This window comes from Hibiscus syriacus, unplaced genomic scaffold, assembly GCF_006381635.1.
Source record: "Hibiscus syriacus cultivar Baekdansim isolate YM2019G1 unplaced genomic scaffold, ASM638163v2 tig00112343_pilon, whole genome shotgun sequence".
NCBI classification, from domain to species: Eukaryota; Viridiplantae; Streptophyta; class Magnoliopsida; order Malvales; family Malvaceae; genus Hibiscus; species Hibiscus syriacus.
Genome location: NW_024063306.1, coordinates 1,379,306 through 1,399,434, shown reverse-complemented (window position 1 = coordinate 1,399,434; position 20,129 = coordinate 1,379,306). Strand labels below are relative to the sequence as shown.

The following is a 20,129-nucleotide window of genomic DNA, read 5'->3' as shown; positions in this document are numbered from 1 at the left end:
CATTGAAAATGTACTTTGATGTTGAATCATTCAACATTGTTTTGTTGAATCAGTCAGCACTGAATCATTCAGATGTACGAAACAAACTCGCTAAATGCTAAACAGTTCAACATTCATCGCTAAATGGTTTCATTTAGAGCCAAACAAACAACCTCTTAGACTCGAAAATGTATATATTCTATCTGAACTCAACTAGATCCGAAAATAATATATTCTTCATCTAACTCTTTCATGATATGAATTTTTAGAGTATAAACTTGACCCGACCCAAACCGGTATAAAATAAAAAATTAAATTAAAATAATAATAATTTTTTTATAGAAATTATATTATTAACCATGGATCGGATCGGATCGGGTCGAAATTTTTTCACCTTCCACCCAAATCCGACCCAACCCAACCTCACCCCCTTAAGAAGTCGGACCCGACCCACATTTTATTTAAAAAAATCGACTCTAACAATTAAGATCCAATCGAAACCAGTCGAGTTCATGTTAAATTTTCATCCCTAAATGGAAGTGAATAAAGTGGTTGGATTTTTTTGCTTAGGAATGAGTTGGGAAGTGAGTTGATCACACGTAAAGTGGACGGGAAATGCGGTGCAAATCAAGCTGTTGCTTTAAAAATCAATAATAATATGAGTTAGTATTATTAAGGTTCAATTATATCAATGAGAGATGAAGAAAAGTGCTCAAAAAAAATAGATTAAGGAGAGATGAAGAAAGCCAACCAAACTCCACACAAAGCGACAACCTCTTTTTGTATATTACATTGGAAAATTTCGTCTTTATTTGAGTATAATTCATTATAATAGAATGATATTGATACTATATTCTATCTTTATTAAAGCACAAATCAACTTACGTTAATGATTAAAAGAATTATTGTTATTTCTTGAGGTCATGGGTTGGAGCATCGATAACTATAACAAGAAGATTTATCGTTCATTAACAAATGATTGAGAGTATTTTCTGTTCCATTCGACTCGGGTTTAAGAGAGTTTCACCCAAATCAAAATTCGATTGGGTTTTTAGACTAAAAATTCATATCTGACTAAACTCAACACATAAATATAAAATAAGAACCTAAAAAATATAAAAAAAATGTATTATAACAATTATCTCTAATATATAAAGATTAATATGTTATTATTATTCTTGGATCGAATAAGATAATTTCACCATAAACTAAACTAGATCAGACTCTATCTTCACCTTCATAAAAACCCGACTGATCTGGCCCAAATCTTTTTTTAAATGACCCTATAAGTTTGGGTCAAAACCCCATTAAATTTGGGTCAAATACTCATCCCTAAATAGGATAACCTACCTATTTGGTTATTCACATATTCTCACATTTATGTTTTAGTTACCTTTTTTTTAAATTATATCTAATATTACATTTTACTTATATTTTGGTCCCTCATTATTGGGTTTAATTGTTGAGTTAACGAAAATGATAATAAAATATAGTATAATATCAATTTTAATCCTTAAAATTTACTCATTTCATAAATTGATTATAATTTGAAATAATATACTTATTGCAACTATTAGTCATCCATTATAGTAAACTTGATCAGAATAGAATGTGACCTAAACACTATTCACATGAACGACCATAGGAATCGACTAAATACATCTACCATACTTTGCTCGTCGGTATTGATGATTAATGCATGCTTTTATCACACATTATTTACATTTTACATAAACTGACATTATTTTCACAGATCACATGCTACCGATCGAGGTCGCATACCATGGCCCGTGGACGCGGATAGACACCATTGCGGCAACCACCAACACCTCGGCTTCTTTCACGACCCGTTTTGTTAGGGAGCCAGCCCCGACTCGACGTAGTTCCATTTCTGCTAACTGTCTACCGTGGGTACCGCTCCCCCCCCCCCCCCCCCGAGCACAATCCCTCTAAAAGCTAAACAAACAGCACGGGATACCCCTTCGAATACTGCATCCCTGGCTTGCAAGCTCTTTGCTAGCATCCTCGCCATGGTAGCCTTCCTCGTTTGAAGGATCTTGTCATCTGTTACTTTGTCATCATCTTCTCTTGAGATGCCACTGATTGTTTCGACAATCCCTTCAATCCCTGCATCTTCCACACGGTCTAAGAACTCGAAAAGCCTTTCGGCACAATTTGATGTTATTCTTTCCATGTCAGCTGAGCTATATATTACTTTCTCGCTCAAGAGGATTTGCCTAAAAATAAGAATGCTGCATATGGAAAAAATGAAGGGCAGACGGGTCTGATACGATTTTGCAAGATTAACATCTAAAGAAATGAAGGGCAGGGCATACATGCAAAGATACCTTGTGGATATTACAATGATCTTCTGAATCTCAGCCTGGACATCCCTCAATCTCGAGAAGTTAAGCGTGAAGGATTCGGGCAAAGCATCTGGTGTTAGACCAGAAACTTCGCTTACTAACGTTAGCAAACCGAGCCTAACCAGAACATCAACTCTCTCTCCCTTGCATTCTGGCTGTTCATGACCTGACCAATGAACATAAGAATCATTGCGAAACGAAGATCGGAGTCGTCGCCGTCGATATTCAAAAAATTTAAATAGTCTCACATTCAAACCTGTAAAATTATAAGCATTGGGGTCAACAGGTGTCATTAGGCTTGTATTTCCAGAATTATAGTTTCCACCAGTTTTATGCGTGATGGAAGTAAGAGGACTGCCGTTTGCCTTCAAAGTTGAAAGAGAATTTTGGTGTTCCCTCCACTCTTGATCTTTGCAGTTCCAGATCGACGAAAGCCACCAGATGGTCAATGGTAAAGATGAGTTAGCATCAGAAGGCGACCCATAGCGGTTAGCAAAACCTTCCGCAAGGTAATTCAAAGCAGCGGGTCCCTTTAATAATGGCTCCATCATCCTTATACGAGCTTTGCTTATCTCTAGCTTAAGAACCTGTCCAGAAAATGCATATTAAGATACTAGAAAAGACCTTCCTCATAAACATATGGTTCAGTTCCTTTGAAACAGGTGATACAATGAAGAATCCATTCAATCAAGAAGAAAAAGAAATGGAGATCGAACACACCTGAATCTGCTCTAGGGCAAAACGTAGACCATTGACCATTGCAAGGGCAGTAGAATTATCTGAGTTCCCTCTGGCTTCACAGATCTCAGCTAACTCTTTCAATAAACTATGGTTAGCAGCCTCGATTTCACCATCACTGGCTGGAGAGGAGAGCTTCTGTAAAGTGCTCAATGGAAATTCCAGAACCCTTCGTAGATATGGAATGTCCAGTTTGCCTGACTTCAACACCTTAGAGAGGGAAAAATAAAAATAAATTAAAATACAATTTAAAAGATGATAATGCTAATATGGAAATTGTAAAGGAATTCTAGTACCTGGGAGAGTATTTCCAGATCAATAGCATCAGTTATTTCTTCTCTCCAACTGCGAGGAGCCAACTCACAAATTTCATCCCTCACTTCCCTCGGAAGGTCAATAACTCGGTCAAGATCAGGCTCATCCTGTTGCATGGATTCCGTGATCCTATCCCAGAAATCCTTCTCCATCATTTCTCTCCCCTTCGCCTGCAAAACAAATATTAAGCTTGCAAAAGTGCCAAAAGATCATTCTGAATGTCTGCTTTTTCTACCACAGACTAATTAATGATAAATGCATACACCTTTATGCTGTTTTTATCTTCATCAATGGCACTGAAGTTATCAACAAAACCACATTGTCCATGAAGAAATTCATTAACAATCAATTCATTCTCCGTGACTATAGGCTTTTCAACAGAAGAACCCAACTGTGCATCTGAATGGCTGCTGCTACTAGACACAAGGGAAACACAATTTTTGGAAGGGGATGTACCATTTTCTTTAAACAGAGAAAGGACAAAACGGTTTGGTGTCTGAGTCAGAACACTTCTATCATCCTTTTGTGCAGTTGAAGATCTAGGGGAACCATGGGTATTTGGAGATATGAAGGACATAAGCGGTGATCCCATTGGGCTCCCACTTTCCTCTGCTTGAAAAAAAAATTGTCCGAGTTTCAGATAGTGCACATTCCATTCTTTCAATCCCAGCATCTCCACTCAAATGTTGGACTTTCTCTCTTAAAAGTTTTTGATCTTCCACAACCTGCACCATAAGAAAACTCAATTAGTATCTCTGCAACACAAAGTAAGGTATAACTAAACTTCTGAATCATTAAGCTGCAAGCTTTTTTACATATTGTAGTCAAACTGATTGACCGTATTCATAAATACGTAGTGATTTTCCAAGAATGAGACAAAACGTGAGACCTGTCTTTGAATAGCCACCATATCATGAGTGAGAGCAGTATTAACTCCTTCTGGAGTCATCTTGCACTTTTGAATCATAGAGATCTCAAGCTGGCATGCCGCTCTTACCAAGTCCTCTTCCAATAACTGATCATCCTTAACCTTCCACACCCCAAAGCAATTCAGGTAGGAACACCAGAATTTGTCAAATGCTGTGAGCTGTGAGCTGTGACCCAAAGGTCAAATGTCTGGGCAATGCACATCGAGATTCTTTATCAGAATTCTGTATGAGACCCTCTAAAATAATTCTTATCAACAACTCAAATTCTTGAACAAATTCTTCTGCAGACTTGGCCAAAGCAACCTCTCTCTCCCCCTGACCACTTAAAACCGCATCAGGGTGGCCCAATATCATGTATGCACAGAGAACGATTCTGACGGGATATCTTGATAATTTAGCAAGACTTTTGGCGGTCTCCCTCACTGAGGCAACTCTCTTACCCTCTCTGCTTCTCATAGAAGTCCTGGGAGTGGTCTTTCTCTTTGGAGTAGCAACTCTGTTGAGAAGATGATCAATGTTATCCAAACTGGATAGATGATTGGCAGCACCACCAACCCTAGAGGCCTTAACATGGCTCTCAATATGATCAAGCAAAGCTTTCACAGTTTGAAGGGTAGCCACTGATTCAATCAGAAGGGCAAGCTGCTCAAATGGCATCGAATTAACAGACTTCTCATTGATTTTCAAGGAATAAAAGGCTTTTGCCAAGTCTAAAGCAGTTTTCCTCTGCCTTAGGAAGCACCTCCAGCACCTGAATAATACAAAAGTATTACACACCTTTCAGGTATTCACCAAAATGTGTCATTTCCTATAATAATATTTTCTACCACTCCAAATAATATCCTTTAATGACCCTTTGCAGATATCAGTAGATAATAAACGATCCTATCAATAGGAAAAATGCTAGTCTTATACCTTGCTAGTTTTCTAGAAAGCAAGTCAGCTTGCTTGTGCATCCCCCTATAATTCACTTGAACAGATTTATGTGTCCTTCCTCTCTGCCTCAAGTACTCTGCTCTTTGTCTCCTTGCCTTTTTATCAATAAATTAATAAGAAAAATATAATATAATAAAATATAAAGGAAAAAAAAGCACATTGCACTTGAAGACATAGGAATCATACTACAGAAATTTTATAAGACACGCATACCTTTTGCAGTTTGTCTTCCAACTGGTCTCTCATTCTCCTCCTCTCAACCTCACGTTAATGTGTAGCAAGTTGCTACACCAGAGTACAAAGCCTATATGCACCAAGTGAAGAAAAATGCTCAGGCTTTAGCATCTTCATTGTTGAAAAGAAAATGCAAGCTAATTACTGGAGGCACAGACAATCATTTGTTACTCTTGGATCTAAAACCTTTTGGGTTGACAGGTAGAATGCTTTGTTGGCAATCTTCTTTGCATTCAAATAATTGTTAGTGTATGATATGAAGTTGAACCTATATGTGTTTTGCATTCAAATATACTGTGTCTTTTGCTAATGTTAACTGTCTTGGTTCAATTAACTGAGGGATTAGTTATCATGCTTCTGGTAATTTGTGCTTGCAGGGGAAGTTTTAATGGCCTGTTAGAGATTACTGTATCAGTATGGGATGTGTTAACTAATTTGATTACCTCTTTCTTTCTTTCCCTCTATTTGATGGTTTCCTTTTGGGGATGGACAGCTGTTTGCTGTTGTCTAGCGACCCAAAGTAAAAAGTTAATACTCAACTTTAGTCCGGAATGTATTTTATTGCCTCTCCCTAAGTCTTGCATATATGTATGTGTGCATGTAGAACCTTGTTACAATTTCGTTACGTCTTGTGATTGGAGTACGATTGCCAAATACCGAAAGTGTTCAAGTTATAAAAGGAATTCAAATTTCAAAATCAGTTCTACTTTCTGCTTCTGCCTCTGTTACACGCATGTAACTTGCACATTTTCATTTGTTCCTGTAGTTTTATCAGTTGGCAGCATGTCGTGCTGGAATTCTCTGTTGCTTGCTGGAAATTTGTTTACATATCCCTACTCTCTTCCATGTCCGAGCATGTCTAATCTTCTCGTTTTCCTTTTGTAGGTAAAGTTTACGAGAAGGTGTGCGAGATGTGCCATGTTACTCTGAACAAAATTGCTATTTTTGGCGAGAATGGTGTTAGTACTCCTGGTGGAGTAAGGATTGGTGAGTGTAGTTCTCATTCAATTAAAGCTTGTAAGTCTCTTTACCTTTTATAGGAGATGTTTAGGTTCATATTATCATGATTTGGCATGTTTATTTCTGCAGGTACTCCCGCCATGACATCGACAGGTTGCCTAGAGTCTGATTTTGATACAATCACGAACTTTCTCCTCAGAGCTGCACATATCGCTAGCACGATGCAGTATGACCATAAGCTGCAGAAGACCTCCGTGAAGAGCCTCCTCAAAAATAAGGATCTTTTGGAGCTCCGATCGCAAAAGCCTCAACTTGCGATGCCGGGCTTTGACATTTTAATGAATTGTTAAGGTGCCTTCATACCGAGCGATTAAAATTCCAATTACTCTGCAGAGGAGGAACTGTGGGGGAAGGTTATTTTTCCTGTAACCAGCTTACACCATCATTTTTTCCCCCTATAACGATGCGTCGAAACATTGCCACAGTTTTGATAATGAAGGTGCTGATTTTTTTTTTCCAATTAATCTTTGGATTGAATTAAAGATCATTATCACGTTTGGTCAAGTTGTGAAGAACTGGTCCTTTTTTAAACAAAAGGTTTAGGTTTTGGATTCCAGTTTTGTGGATGAACACGTATAATGATCAAAGGTCTTTTCAAGCAACTCTTATAACATATGGTGGACCATTGGTTATTCAACAATGAAGAGCTTATCATTATCTCTAATCACTTCAATGCAATCGATTTCAGCCCCGGCTTCATCCGTAATAACCGCACTTTTCATGTTGATCCCGAATTTTTCGCCTGAAGAAATGAGTCAAGTTAATTGCTTTACAAGTAAGCGGTATCGTAGATGACAAGTTTCATTTGAGCTCTAGTTTTCAAACCTGCAATGTCCTTGAGCTCTTCAAATGAATCTGGCAAACTTATTAGCTTCCCAGGCTCCATACAACATGTTTCTTTCCTCATCAGTGAGTGACCTTTATAAATGCCCACCCTTGGACGTTCTAGTAGTCTGTTTTTCTCTAGTTTCCCTATAGGCTCCCCTTCGAGTTTCTCCAGTAGTACTTCACTGGAAGTTGTCTCGGTTACCGTAATCCGGTGTCCGATCTCTCTCTTTAGCAGCATTTCATTCAACGATTCCGAAGAAAATTCGTATGTGTTTGCATTGATGACATCTGCGCCATTCATCACAAGTAGGTTAACCATGTCTTCATGTTTCTCTTTCATGGCGATTTGTAATGCCGTTAGTCCATGGTGATCCTTTGCATCCACGTCCAATCCGTGTTTCAGTAGTTCTTGCATCGCTGCTTGATCATTTCTTTTCGCAGCCATGCATAAGAGGTCACCGGCAGTGAAGGGGTCGGAAATCGCAGCACAATGATACAGGATCCTAAATATAGAACGGTGCTTCGTGGATATCGCGTCCCATAGTGCGGTGTTGCCATCTATATCTGTCACATATACAGATAACGAGATGCGACGTAAGAACTCTATTGATTCTCGGATCAACGGTGTTAACATCGTTTCTTACCTCGTAAATGTACATTGCAAGCATGCTTGAGGAGTACCAGCACACAATCTTCATGCCCTCTTGACGCTGCTATGTGCTGAGGAATCACACAAAGACTAATGCATGAACTTTCTTCGAAACATGTTGACCGGAAAGGTGAACAAGAAAGAAGCTTACCAAGGGTGTTCTTCCTTTAGAATCTCCAATGTCAGGGTCCAACCTTGCTTTGAGAAGCTCATCGAGGAAAGCAGCATTGCCGATATCGGCCACGTTCAGCAAATTAATACCGATGTCTTTTGGATCACCGTCTTCGTCTCCACCCTCCACTACTAAGCCTCCGATTTTAAGATCCTCTAGCCTTTTGTTATGCTGCAATACATCACAGGTTCAATCTTTTATTCCGTTGCTAGATTTTTTGAACGAGCACTCCGAAAGCGGATACATTACACTTTTGACATACCTGAAGGAAGTTTTTAAGGACAGCAACATTATCTTCTTGTTTGATCTGCATCGATTCAATCAGATCGGTTGTTCCGAGCTTCAGTAGTTGAGAAAGCGTCCTAGTTCGGAACGTAAACCTTTGAGGTCTGCAACAAAGCGCACCGATTTCTCCGAACATATCCCCGGAATGCAGCATTCCAACGACTCTCTCTTTCTCCATCTCATAGTCAATGATTTCTACTTCTCCAGACACAATGATGTAAACATCATCTGGTGCTTCATTCTGCATTATCACATCCTCTCTCGGCGGAATGTATTCGGCTTTCATCTTCGCGACCTGAACATTATATCGAACACGCCGACATTAACTTCCGTATGCTATAAGCAAATAATATCCATTACCAAGCATAGTATGCACACCATACGCAGCAGAATTTCCCTTGATATGCCGTTGAAAAGGTACACTTTCTCCACTGTTGGCAAGAACAGATGCTGGCAAATTCCTGTATAGATCGATTTCGGCAACTGTTCGATGAGTTGTTGCTGGTTCAAGCTCTCAGCCTTGAACCTCAAACACATGTAAGCCAGTATCTGCTCTTTCAACCTTGGGGGCAGCCGGTTTCTCGACACGAAATTCGAAGCCGCTTCGATACTATTCCTCTGCATCATCAACAGGGCAATTCAAGTGAATGTGGTACTGATACAATGTGAATTGTTCAAACACTGGTGAGTACTTACGAATTCCATGGTCCGACGAGTTCCTTCGACGACTAAGTTGGTCATGTTACCGATTATATAAGCGGTCAAGCCGACGTTGAAGAGCATGTAGAAGATTATGAAGATCATTTCCACAGTGTTGACTGCATGGAGGTCACCATAACCAACAGTGGTCATGGTGGTGATGGACCAATATAAAGCCAAGATATATCGGATCGAAAGGCTCGTTTCCCGGAAATTCGGGTTCACCGACCCTAACCATGTTTTCCCCCGGTGTGGGTACCGGTCAGCTAGCAGGTAGTAAAGGCATCCAGCATAATGAACCAGAAATAATGTCACCTGGAGTAGTGTATCCAAAACGAATGTAATCAACTTAAATCTTCTCACTTGCCTAGATTCTAAATTGATCTCTGAACTTGAAAATATTCTGATTAAGTCCTCAAAATATCAGTTTTTATCAATCAAGTCACTCCGTCAGTCTAACCATTAAATATTAAAACACGAGAATTAAATTATAAACACGTGTGCCTACACAAGTGGTAATCAAATTTACAGGTGCACTTTTCAAAAAAAAATCGAGGATTATTATTTTCTTAAACACAAGGATTCAAACTGTTAATGCAATAAGTTTACATGTATTTATAATTTGGTCCACCTATTTTAAAAATGCTCAACGTTAGACTCGGATGAGTATTTAACCCAAAAGTTATAGACTGATATAAGAACTAATTGATTGATACAACACAAATAATTCAAGGACCACATTATATAGTTTGAAGTTTGAGGACTAAATAAAAATTTAGATATAGTTTGAGGATGTATGGTGAATTAATCCATTTAAACTTCCATGAAAGAATCTACACGCAAACTTCACTCACAGCTATTAATCTAGCACAACGGATCCAGAAATAGCTGAATCTAATATCCTTCTCCAACCTAGAAAGAAAAAAAATAGTAAGATTAAAGGGAAAGTAATTACATTTAAATATAGGATAAAGTACACAAATAGTCCTCCGACTATAGAGTGATGTTTTATTGAGTCCTCTAACTAATAAAAGTACAAAATAGTCTTCGACTATAAGACGTTGCTTTTTTAAGTCCCTTGACTATTAACATATACAAAATGGTCAGTCGACTATTCATTGTGTTCCGAACTCATCATTTTCCTTTAAAAAATGATGATGGTTTAAGTTAGACGTTAATCTACTGACTGAGATATAAACTCAGAATCTCAAACGACTATAATATTACAGTCAACAAGTTAACGTCCAACTCAAACTACCATCAAATTTTTTAACGGAAAATGATGAATTTGGAACCCAATGAATAGTCAAGTGACCATTTTATAACTTTTAAAAGTTGAGGAACTTAAAAAATAAGCAACGTCCTACAGTCAGGGGATCATTTTGTAACTTTTAATAGTCAGATGACTTAATAAAATAATAATCTATAATCGATGAGCCATTTTTGTATTTTACCTTTAAATATATTCGAATTTAATTCGATCGGATAATTCAATTAAAACTCGGACAGACGAAAACCAAAAAGAGAGAAAAGTTGAGGGTAAACCTGGTGAAAAGCTGTTTGACACGCCGGAGACGCCAAAATCTGAGCAATCCCAGGAGTGAATAACAGATTCCAACATTGGTTTTGCCAGAGAACAAATAGCCCAGTGCTTCGAATGGGAGTGTCGATGCCACGTCCATCAGGAACCACGTTGACAGGTACCTATCCATATTACCACATCGAATAGAATAATCCCTTATCCCTCTCAATTCAATTCCCTTTATTCTCAACATATTCCACCACCATTAATATTGTGTATCAATTTTTTTAAAAATAAATTTTGATATTAATTTGAATTTTTTTAAGAAGATAGAAAATCAGATACCATTTTTTAAATATTTAAATATATATATTTATAATTAAATTAATTATTATTTAAATAAAATATATAGTTGTAAGATAGAGTAGAATAATTATAGCAGCTGGTCCACTCTCCTATCCCGAATCAAACCTAGAGATTTTACTAACGTTTTTGTCCTTGAATATTACAACTCAGAATCACTATATATATATATATGGATAAATTACAAATTTGGTAACTGAATTTTATTTTCTCTTCTATTTCACTCACTACACTTTAAATCTTTTCAATTTCTTCACTGAACTTAATACATTGGGTTTCTTGATCACTCGACCGTTAAATAGTTAACGCGTTAAAATGAGCAGTTAGATAGATGCAAATGACTTTGTTTTGGTGAAAATTTTATTTTTTTAAAAACATAATCATTTTTAATGTTGTTAACTATTTAACGATGGAGTAACCAAAATGTGTGAGAGAGAGAGAAATTAAAGATTGACTTTACCAAATGGGGCTTATTAATGACTGTCAATGTCTATTATGCGATGATCCTAGTTAAACAAGGGAGCATTTGTTCCTCCAATGCCCTATGGTTGATCAGTTATGGAATGTTGTTTTTTCCCACTCTGGACTGCAATTTAAAATTCACTCTTGGGATGCTCTTATTGTGTGGGCAAGCTCTACTTGGAAAGGAAAATCTTTACTAACTTCGATCATGAAACTCACACTTATTGCTCTTATCTATATTCTTTGGGATGAACGAAACAAACGACTGTTTCAAGGTCGATCCAGGAATTCTCAAGATCTTTTTCATGCCATAAAGGATATAGTTAGATTGCAATTAAGGGATTGAAATTTAAATAGGAATGATAGTGTTAATATTACTCTACGTGAGCATTGGGATATATTATGATCCGATTCTTTTTGTAAGTAGGCTGATCTTTGTATCAAAACACTGATGTTTTTTGTAGCAGGTTCTTTTCTTGGGTAATAAAATTTGAATTATCCAAAAAAAAATCAACGACAAAAAATTCTATTATATTAAATTTAATGAAGAAATTAGAAAATTTTAAAGTTCAGTGACCAAATTAATAGAGAGCGTAAAGTTTAGTTAAAAGTTTGTAATTTACCTTATATATATACACACATTTGTTCTTAATTAGGGACCCTACCTTGTCTGAAACCAACCATTTATCTTTCATTATAACATCATTTACAATGAACCAGAAAGCTCATTGAATATATATTCAAAATGTTTTTTCTTAATATATTTATTTGGAAGATCATTATTCAATATATTAATATGTTAAAATAAAATTTATTTCTAAACATTTTAATTAAATTTTATAATATTAATAATATATTAATCATTTTTTCGATCAATTAATATTATATTAAAATTTAAAGTGTCCAACTAAAATGAAACGTTGAGATGAGACAGAATTTGGGTGGGCAAAGTCTTTGATTGATATTAAATTAATAGGTAAAATATATAAACGATTCTTTGATTATAAAATATTATTTTATTGAGTCTTTTAATTATTAAAAGTTATAAAATGAACTATAGAGTTATTTTATTGAGTCAATTGACTATTAAAAGTTACAAATGATCACTCGATTATTTATTATGTTCCAAACTCGTCCTTTCTCTTTAAAAAATTAACGGTCGTCTGAGTTTGACGTTAATATACTAACTGAGTTATAATAATCGTTTGAGATTATGAGATTAAATTTTATCATATAACAATATACGATTAATGTACAACTCAGATTGTCGTCAATTTTTTAACAGAAAATGACGATTTTACAACATAATGAATAATCGGGTGATCATATTGTAGCTTTTAATAGTCAAATTATTTTGTAACTTTTAATAGTCGGAATTTAATAAAACAATATCTTCTAGTCGGGAACTAAATACCTGATGGCAATCTTAGAGGAGTCTCGAACAAGCAGCTGGGTTCTGGAATCAATGTAAGCAACGAAGAAGGTCAAGACGATGTCGACGGCGAAGAACAGGTCCACGATGTTGTCGGCAATGTACAGATCTCTAGGCGTTGATGAACTGAAGAACGCCACTTCGAATGGGTATACCCATGCCGAGTAAAATACCAACATCACCATAAATGTTTCCCAGCACCTGTATACATGCGTACGTACACACGCTCATACACATCACTCGTTAGTTTCTCGAAATTCTCCGATACTCGACGGTTAATTCAGTTCGATTATCAAATTAGTTCGGTCGATTAACGATTAAGAAAATTTTTAGAATTCGGATAATGGTTAATTCGATTCTAAATCGGTTAATTAACCGAATTAACCGAAATTAAATTTTAAATATTAAATATATTATATATAATATATGGACCTAGCCCAAACCATTTAAAACTTAATTAATATTATAAGATCCAATAACTTTTAAACCTAAATCAATATTAATTAATTAAAAAATGTATATAAAATTTTTATTTTATAATTATATATTATTTAAATTAATTGTAAATTGTTTTTTAAATTAAAATATATTAAATATATTATATATAACATATAAGCTCAGTCCAAACCATTTAAAACCCAATTAATAATTTAAGATCCAATAACTTTTAAACCTAAATCAATATTAATTAATTAAAAAATTTATCTGAAATTTTTATTTTATAATTATATATTATTTAAATTAATTATAAACTTTTTTTGAATTAAAAAACATTTAAATTTTATATAAATTAGAAAATTTTAAAAATTTTCGGTTAATTCAAAAATTAACCGAAATTTATTCGGTTCGGTTAATATTTTCGGAAAAAAGTTTGGTTCGGTTAAAGAAAAAAAAAATTCGGTTAATTCGATTATGGTTAATTCGGTTCGGTTTTAACCGAATGAACAACCCTACTCGACAGTCATATCATATTCATATTATTAATTCGAGCCGAGTTGAATCTTTAAACGAAATCTCAACTCTTTTAACGTCGTTTTTCCACCTATATACATAGATTATGTCCAGAATTCTAATTTAGGTGAGACAGATAAAAATTAAAATTTTAGGGTTAATGTTAAATATCTTAAATTGAATTAATAATTTTTTATAGGGACCAAAAGTAAAAGTTTTCCATTAGTTAAAGAGTTAATAGGGACTAAGTTGAATTAACTAGTTTTTAAGATAATAAAATAATTGTTTTACCATTAGCCGAGAGACTAATGTCTTACTAATAAAGATTTGTCTATGTTCACAAAATTCAAACTCAAGAATTTACCTAAGGACAACAAACACGCTGCAAATAGTAATACTCGACAAAAATGAAATGGTAATTCTAATTATCATGGTGTACAATACTAAAAAATTATTGAGTAAATTATACGTTTAGTAATTAAACTATCGGTTTTGATCTGTTTTGATACCTAAACTTTTATTTTTTTAAAATCATAACTAAAATTTAGTTTTGTTTCATTTTAGTACATATGTTCAGAATTTAATGTTAAACTTTGAGGAAAAAATTGAAAGTTTAGATACTAAAATGGGTCAAAATAGATAGTTTAAGTACTAAACACGTTAAGTTTTTAACGGTTGTGGGACTAAAATGAAATAAAAACTGGACGTTATGTATGGTTTTGAAAAAAATAAAAGTTAAAGTACTAAAACTGATAGTTTATTTATTAAATATGTAGTTTACCCCGAATTATTTTATTATGAAACATTAATTGGTACAACAATTGAGATGCTATATCTTTTATGTTAAGAGTTCAAATCTTCCTAGTATGAATAGAGAAAATTAGGTTAGAAATATCGCTCTCATAATAAGTCTTTGCATTAATCTAGATTAATCAAGGCTTAATACCAAAACTATATTCTTTTTCTCGAATAGGTGTCAAAATTATTTTTTGACTCATCCCGACGTCTATCGTTTTTTCGTTATCATATTAGGTATCGGGCGTTATCTGCCGATAAAAATTCATGTTAAATGTCACATGTCACATTTTGATAATTTTTATATTTAATTATTTAAATTTATCACTTTAGTCTTTTTCCCCCTTTTTTTTACATAAATTTCCCAAAAAAGTATATTTGTGTACATGAAAAAGTGAGAATAATTGACATGGGTTGGTGGAATATTACCAAAAGTTATTTAAGTAATGAACAGGTAGATGCTTCTCTTCAACCAAGTTCATCTGTTTTGAAAATCGGATTAGATCGGTCGATTCAACCGGTTCAATCGAGAATCGTTGTTTAGTCTGGTTCAATCTAAATCGGTTGAACCGCTATTAGTAAACCGGCCAGAACCACTGAACCGTTCGAACCGGACTAGCTGAAAACCGGAAAAAACTGGGAAAAATCGAGATTTTTGTTTTTAAAAAAAAATTAAACCAAACAACGTCGTTTGTTAAACAAGCCAAGTTGAACTCGAGTATTGCTGAGCTCGACTCGAACTTGAAAACTTTAAAAGTAAGCTCAACTCAACTCAAACTCACAAGCTAAAAATTATCAAGTTCAACTCAAACTCGAAATATAATATTGAAACTTGAACTCAAAAAAAATTAGAAGCTCGATTGAAGCCTAAAATTCGAGCTTGATTGAAGTGAAAGAATAGTTCACTCAATGCTCACCAAAAGACTCCATGATTTTGAATGTCAAATTACCTATATTATTTATAGAAGTTAGTTGTGATGCGCTTCTATGTTTCTTAGCAATGTGAGATTATTTTGTTCTCATATTTTTACTCTTTAGACTTTTGGGATGCTCTTCTATGTTTCTTAGACATGTGGGATTGTTTTTAAAAAAAAAATTAAACCAAACAATATCATTTTTTTATGATTTTTTTAACCCCAAATTTATTTTTTAATTATAGTTATATAATTATATTTATTATTTAATATGTTTTACCTTAAATATTATGTTGTAGTTAATTTGAATCATTTTGTTTCACTTGATTTTATGGTTTTTAACTTATATATGTTATGACTTGCTTTGAATATGACTTGTGATATAAAAAATTATTTTTTATTAAATATTTTTGGTATTTTTATTTAATTTTTTAAATAATTATGACGTCGTCCGGTTCTTCCGACCGGTCGGATCGGTTCGACCTGTTGAACCAGTGAACCGATAGCATGACCGGTTCGCTAACCGGTCCGGTTCTGAAAACCATACCAAGTTCAACTAAGAAAAAATAGGAATAAAGTTAACTTATTTTAAGTAAAATTTCAAGTTCGAATCGAGATTCGAAAACACCACTATAGGCATAATCGAGATTCATATGATTAATAATAACACCAAAACATGAAAATGTGCATGGTTGTGCAAACAGAAGTAGAACAAAATCAAGTTTTTTCCAGAAAATGTTCATCTTCGTGAAGCGTACCTGTATCTGGAGTCCATGGGAGAGATGATCCATCCTTTGGAGTTGATCTGATTCTTGGTATAGCTCGAAACGCCCAAAGGAGGGATTATGAGCTTCGACAAGCTGCTCAAACTAAGAGACGATTCTTCACAGATATCATCAGCTTCCTCTTCTTTTAGCAGCTCTACTTTCTTCATGGTGGAAGCTAAGTTCATTGCTTCTTCCATTTCCATCTTTGGGTGGGGTTTTAAAGGGCGAGATGAAGAAGAAGATGATGATGATATTGTTAATGTTATGGGCATGGTATAGTATTCGGTGGTCCTCTCCTATCAAACCGTATGAACGACCTAGATAGATACGATATTTTGAAAAGAAAGGACCAACTACCTATATGAAACACTTGTTTTCGTATTTATGTTTTGATCACTCAATTATTTTTCTATTAAATCATATCCAATGTTACGTTTTGTTTCACGAGATCAACCATATGCTTGGGTTTTTCAACAACTAGTAGGATGGTATAACAATTATTATCCCAATTAAAAACAAGACACACCATTATAACTGTTAATTAAGTATTTTATGGTCAGTGACTAAAATATAAACAAAAGTCTAATATTAGATACAATTATTAACATTTTGTAAAGGGAAGTTAGTGTTATTGAGTGTTGAGTTCTAGACTATATTGTTTCGTTTGGTGTTGTCGTATTCTACAACGAACCTACAAAACGACCTGGTTGAAACTTAATTTGGAGTTTAGGGACTAATTTACAGTTTAAATGATAATTTGGGGACATTTTGTAGAATTAACCCAAATAAAAAAGAAGAAGAGAAGAAAACAGGAGGATGGAGAAGTGACCGTGGGAGAGAATAATGACCTTTAGCAAATGGAAACCATCGGTACAGGGAACGAAATGTGATTTTATATTAGGGGTCGAAATTAAACTTAGGAAATGCACAGATTTGAATATATAAAATTTTAGGAAAGAAGAAAATAAATTTTTAATATAAAATACATAGAAAAAAAATTTAAAATCTAAAATAATTTTAATTTTTTTAAAGAGAATGACTGCCCCTACCCGTCCCTGGTCTATCTTGCACCTGCCCAATATTGATTGATGTAATTGAGGTAAGATAACAAAGAGGGGAATTGAATTGAATTCAACTAATGGGGTTGACAACATTTACGTGTACACGAGGACCATAATAATGTCATTGTCTCCTTTCGAATCTCATGTACATAATGTTAAACAAATGGTCCTATTATTTTGGCATAATCATTGATATTTTCTTTCGAGACATAAATCAATTTATGTCATTGATTAAAGGAATCGTTGTTCTTAGTGGTTACAGGTTCGAACATCAACGATGACAACATGATGATTAAAGGTTTATGGTCAAATGATTTAGAGTATTTAAAACATATACTATTTTGTAATCACCTTAACTTAATATTTACAGTTTCACCCATAATGACTAGTCTTATGTAAAAATATAAGTTAGTGGAATTGGAAGAAAAATAATTATCCTAATGTCTAAAATCAATCACATTGTCGATATGATTTATGTTTGGCTAATTAAAATAAGTAACTCAAGGGAAACTATTTCTAAAAGAGATATGTATTTGATTCGAACAAGTTTTAATTTAATATGGTTTTATAGAATTAATTCTTTTGTCAAAAATTTAGATTTATGTTGAGTTGAGTTTTTAATGAAATGATCATCCAGCTCAGTTGGTAGAGCACAAGGCTTTTATCCTTGGGGTCGTGGGACGAGTCCCACGGAGGGTATTTCATAATTCGGAGGTCTCCTACGGAAGCTGCTCTCAACCTGACGTTGAGGGCAGCCTACTATCGTACCTCCCCTTACCCCATTATATATGGGAATAAGGGTCAGCAATTTTTTTTGAGTTGAGTTTTTAAAAGATAAGATCAAGTTGGGTCGAACTCGAATTTAGGGTGAAAAATATCTAATCCGAGAATAATAATATAATTGATCTTTATATATTTAGGGATAATATCCTTATCTATATATTTTTCAATTAAATATATATATTTCACCTAATAAAAGTAATGTATATATCTATTTGTTGTTAGATTAAAATCCATAATTATGGGCACATATTTTTAATGTATAATGTTATCATAAAATATGACATAAATTAAGAGACCAATTATGTTATAAAGTCATAAAGTATTAGAAGTGTCGTGAAAATAAAAGTGTAGATATCATTAAAGTTGTATTTATAACTTGATGAGGGACAGAGTTACAAGTACATACAATAACTGATTTAAAGGGGTTATAGTCCCTAAGAAATAGACCTTTTATATTTACTTTTATCTCTGCTAGAGAATTTATACGTAAGAGAAATCTATCTTTTTAGAAGATCACAACCAAATAAAAAAGGGGTCATCTTAATAGGGAAAGGAGGGAATTGTCGCAATTGATAAGTGGAACGATGTACATTTAGGGATGGGCATGGGTCGACCTAATCTTTGAGATAAAATCTTAACTCGAATCGATCTGAAATAATATATTTATTAAAAATATTATTTTTATTAATAAAAATAGGAATTTAATTGAAAGAAAATAATACATAGAGGGGTATTATTGTAATTATCTCTAAATATATAAGATAAAATTATAAATTTTTTCGGGTCGATTCGAGTATTTTTCATCCTAAGCCCGGACCCAAACGAACTCGAACATAACCTTAAAAATATCCAACCTAACGAGACCTGAATTTAATTTTTTTAAAATCTGACTCGATCGAGTTGGATCATATCAAAATTCGTTAAGCTCGACTATACAATGCCAAATCAAGTTTAGTCGGCAAGAAATGATAATCAGCCTATAGCCAGCCATACAATTCATTAACTTCATTGTCATAATATTATTATGACACTTATCTGTATAAATCTTTGGCTCCCTCGCACATTAATAAAACCAGATGTCGTAACTCGTAAGGTATTGGGCGATAATAATAATTACGATAAATACTATAAATGATTTATAGTTTATTTTTATTTTTTTAACGATCTTAAATTTATGTAAAACTTAGGTGGCGTTTGGTTCACTGGAATATTTCTGAAGGAATTGAAATCTGTGAATGAATTAGAATCTGTCAGGAATTGGAATCCAATTTCATATTCTGTTTGGTCGACAAGAAAATTGAATTAGAATCAAATTTCATATTCTTTTTGGTTCGCATACATGTCAAATGAATTTGATTTCAGTAATGTAAAATGACAAGATTGCTCTTCTTGTTTTTTTGCTTAATTTTAGTTTGTTTTATAAATTACATATAGCAATATATTAAAAAAATTTAAAAAATATTAAATTTTAATTTTATTGATTGATTATTCATTTTAATAATTTATAAAAATCATGCTAATAAACATCATAAGTTAAAATTATCCTAATTAGGGATGGTCATGTGTCAGGTTGAGTTTTTTGTCCACCCAACCCGACCCGAGAACAAGAGAACCTCCATCCGAGACTCGACCCGACCAAAATAAAGTTTCACCCGACCCTAATATATGAATTAGAAACCCGACCCGACCCAAAATAATAAAATAATTATTTTTATTCAATAAAAACAGTGACTTAATTGAAAAAAATTATATATAGAGGGGTATTATTGTAATTATTCCTAAATATATAAGGTAAATTATATATATTTTCGGGTCGGGTATTTTTCACCCTAAACCCGAACCTGATCCGACCCGAATATCACACTTAAAAAAACTGACCCGACCCGACCAAAATAAAGTTTCACCCGACCCGACCCGAATATATGAATT

At 34.0% G+C, this 20,129-nt stretch overlaps 1 protein-coding gene and 1 pseudogene across 2 annotated transcripts; both read right to left on the bottom strand.

Moving 5' to 3' along the window:
- Nucleotides 1-1,688: 1,688 nt before the first annotated feature.
- On the bottom strand, nt 1,689-5,661 carry LOC120178063 (annotated as a pseudogene).
- Nucleotides 5,662-7,112: 1,451 nt separating this feature from the next.
- LOC120177919 (potassium channel AKT2/3) lies at nt 7,113-16,592 on the bottom strand. 2 transcript variants are annotated; one of them, XM_039183907.1, is made up of 11 exons: nt 16,348-16,592; nt 12,912-13,130; nt 10,696-10,854; nt 10,005-10,062; nt 9,148-9,465; nt 8,830-9,069; nt 8,429-8,746; nt 8,146-8,337; nt 7,990-8,065; nt 7,343-7,909; nt 7,113-7,259 (listed from the first exon to the last, which is right to left on the bottom strand). In XM_039183907.1, exons 1-11 carry the CDS (start codon nt 16,557-16,559, stop codon nt 7,147-7,149), a joined length of 2,472 nt encoding a protein of 823 aa, XP_039039838.1. In that variant the 5' UTR covers nt 16,560-16,592; the 3' UTR covers nt 7,113-7,146. The 2 variants fall into 2 exon arrangements, with proteins under 2 accessions (XP_039039838.1, XP_039039839.1); XM_039183908.1 differs by having other exon boundaries at nt 12,912-13,136; nt 16,354-16,592.
- Nucleotides 16,593-20,129: the final 3,537 nt, after the last annotated feature.

Coding starts and splice junctions, on each gene's coding strand:
- LOC120177919 (XM_039183907.1), bottom strand. CDS start 16,559: ATGGAAATGGAAGAAGCAATGAACTTAGCTTCCACCATGAAGAAAGTA. Junction 13,131..16,347: donor CCCATGGACTCCAGATACAG/GTACGCTTCACG, acceptor GCATGTATACAG/GTGCTGGGAAACATTTATGG. Junction 9,466..10,004: donor GTTGTGCTAGATTAATAGCT/GTGAGTGAAGTT, acceptor ACACTACTCCAG/GTGACATTATTTCTGGTTCA.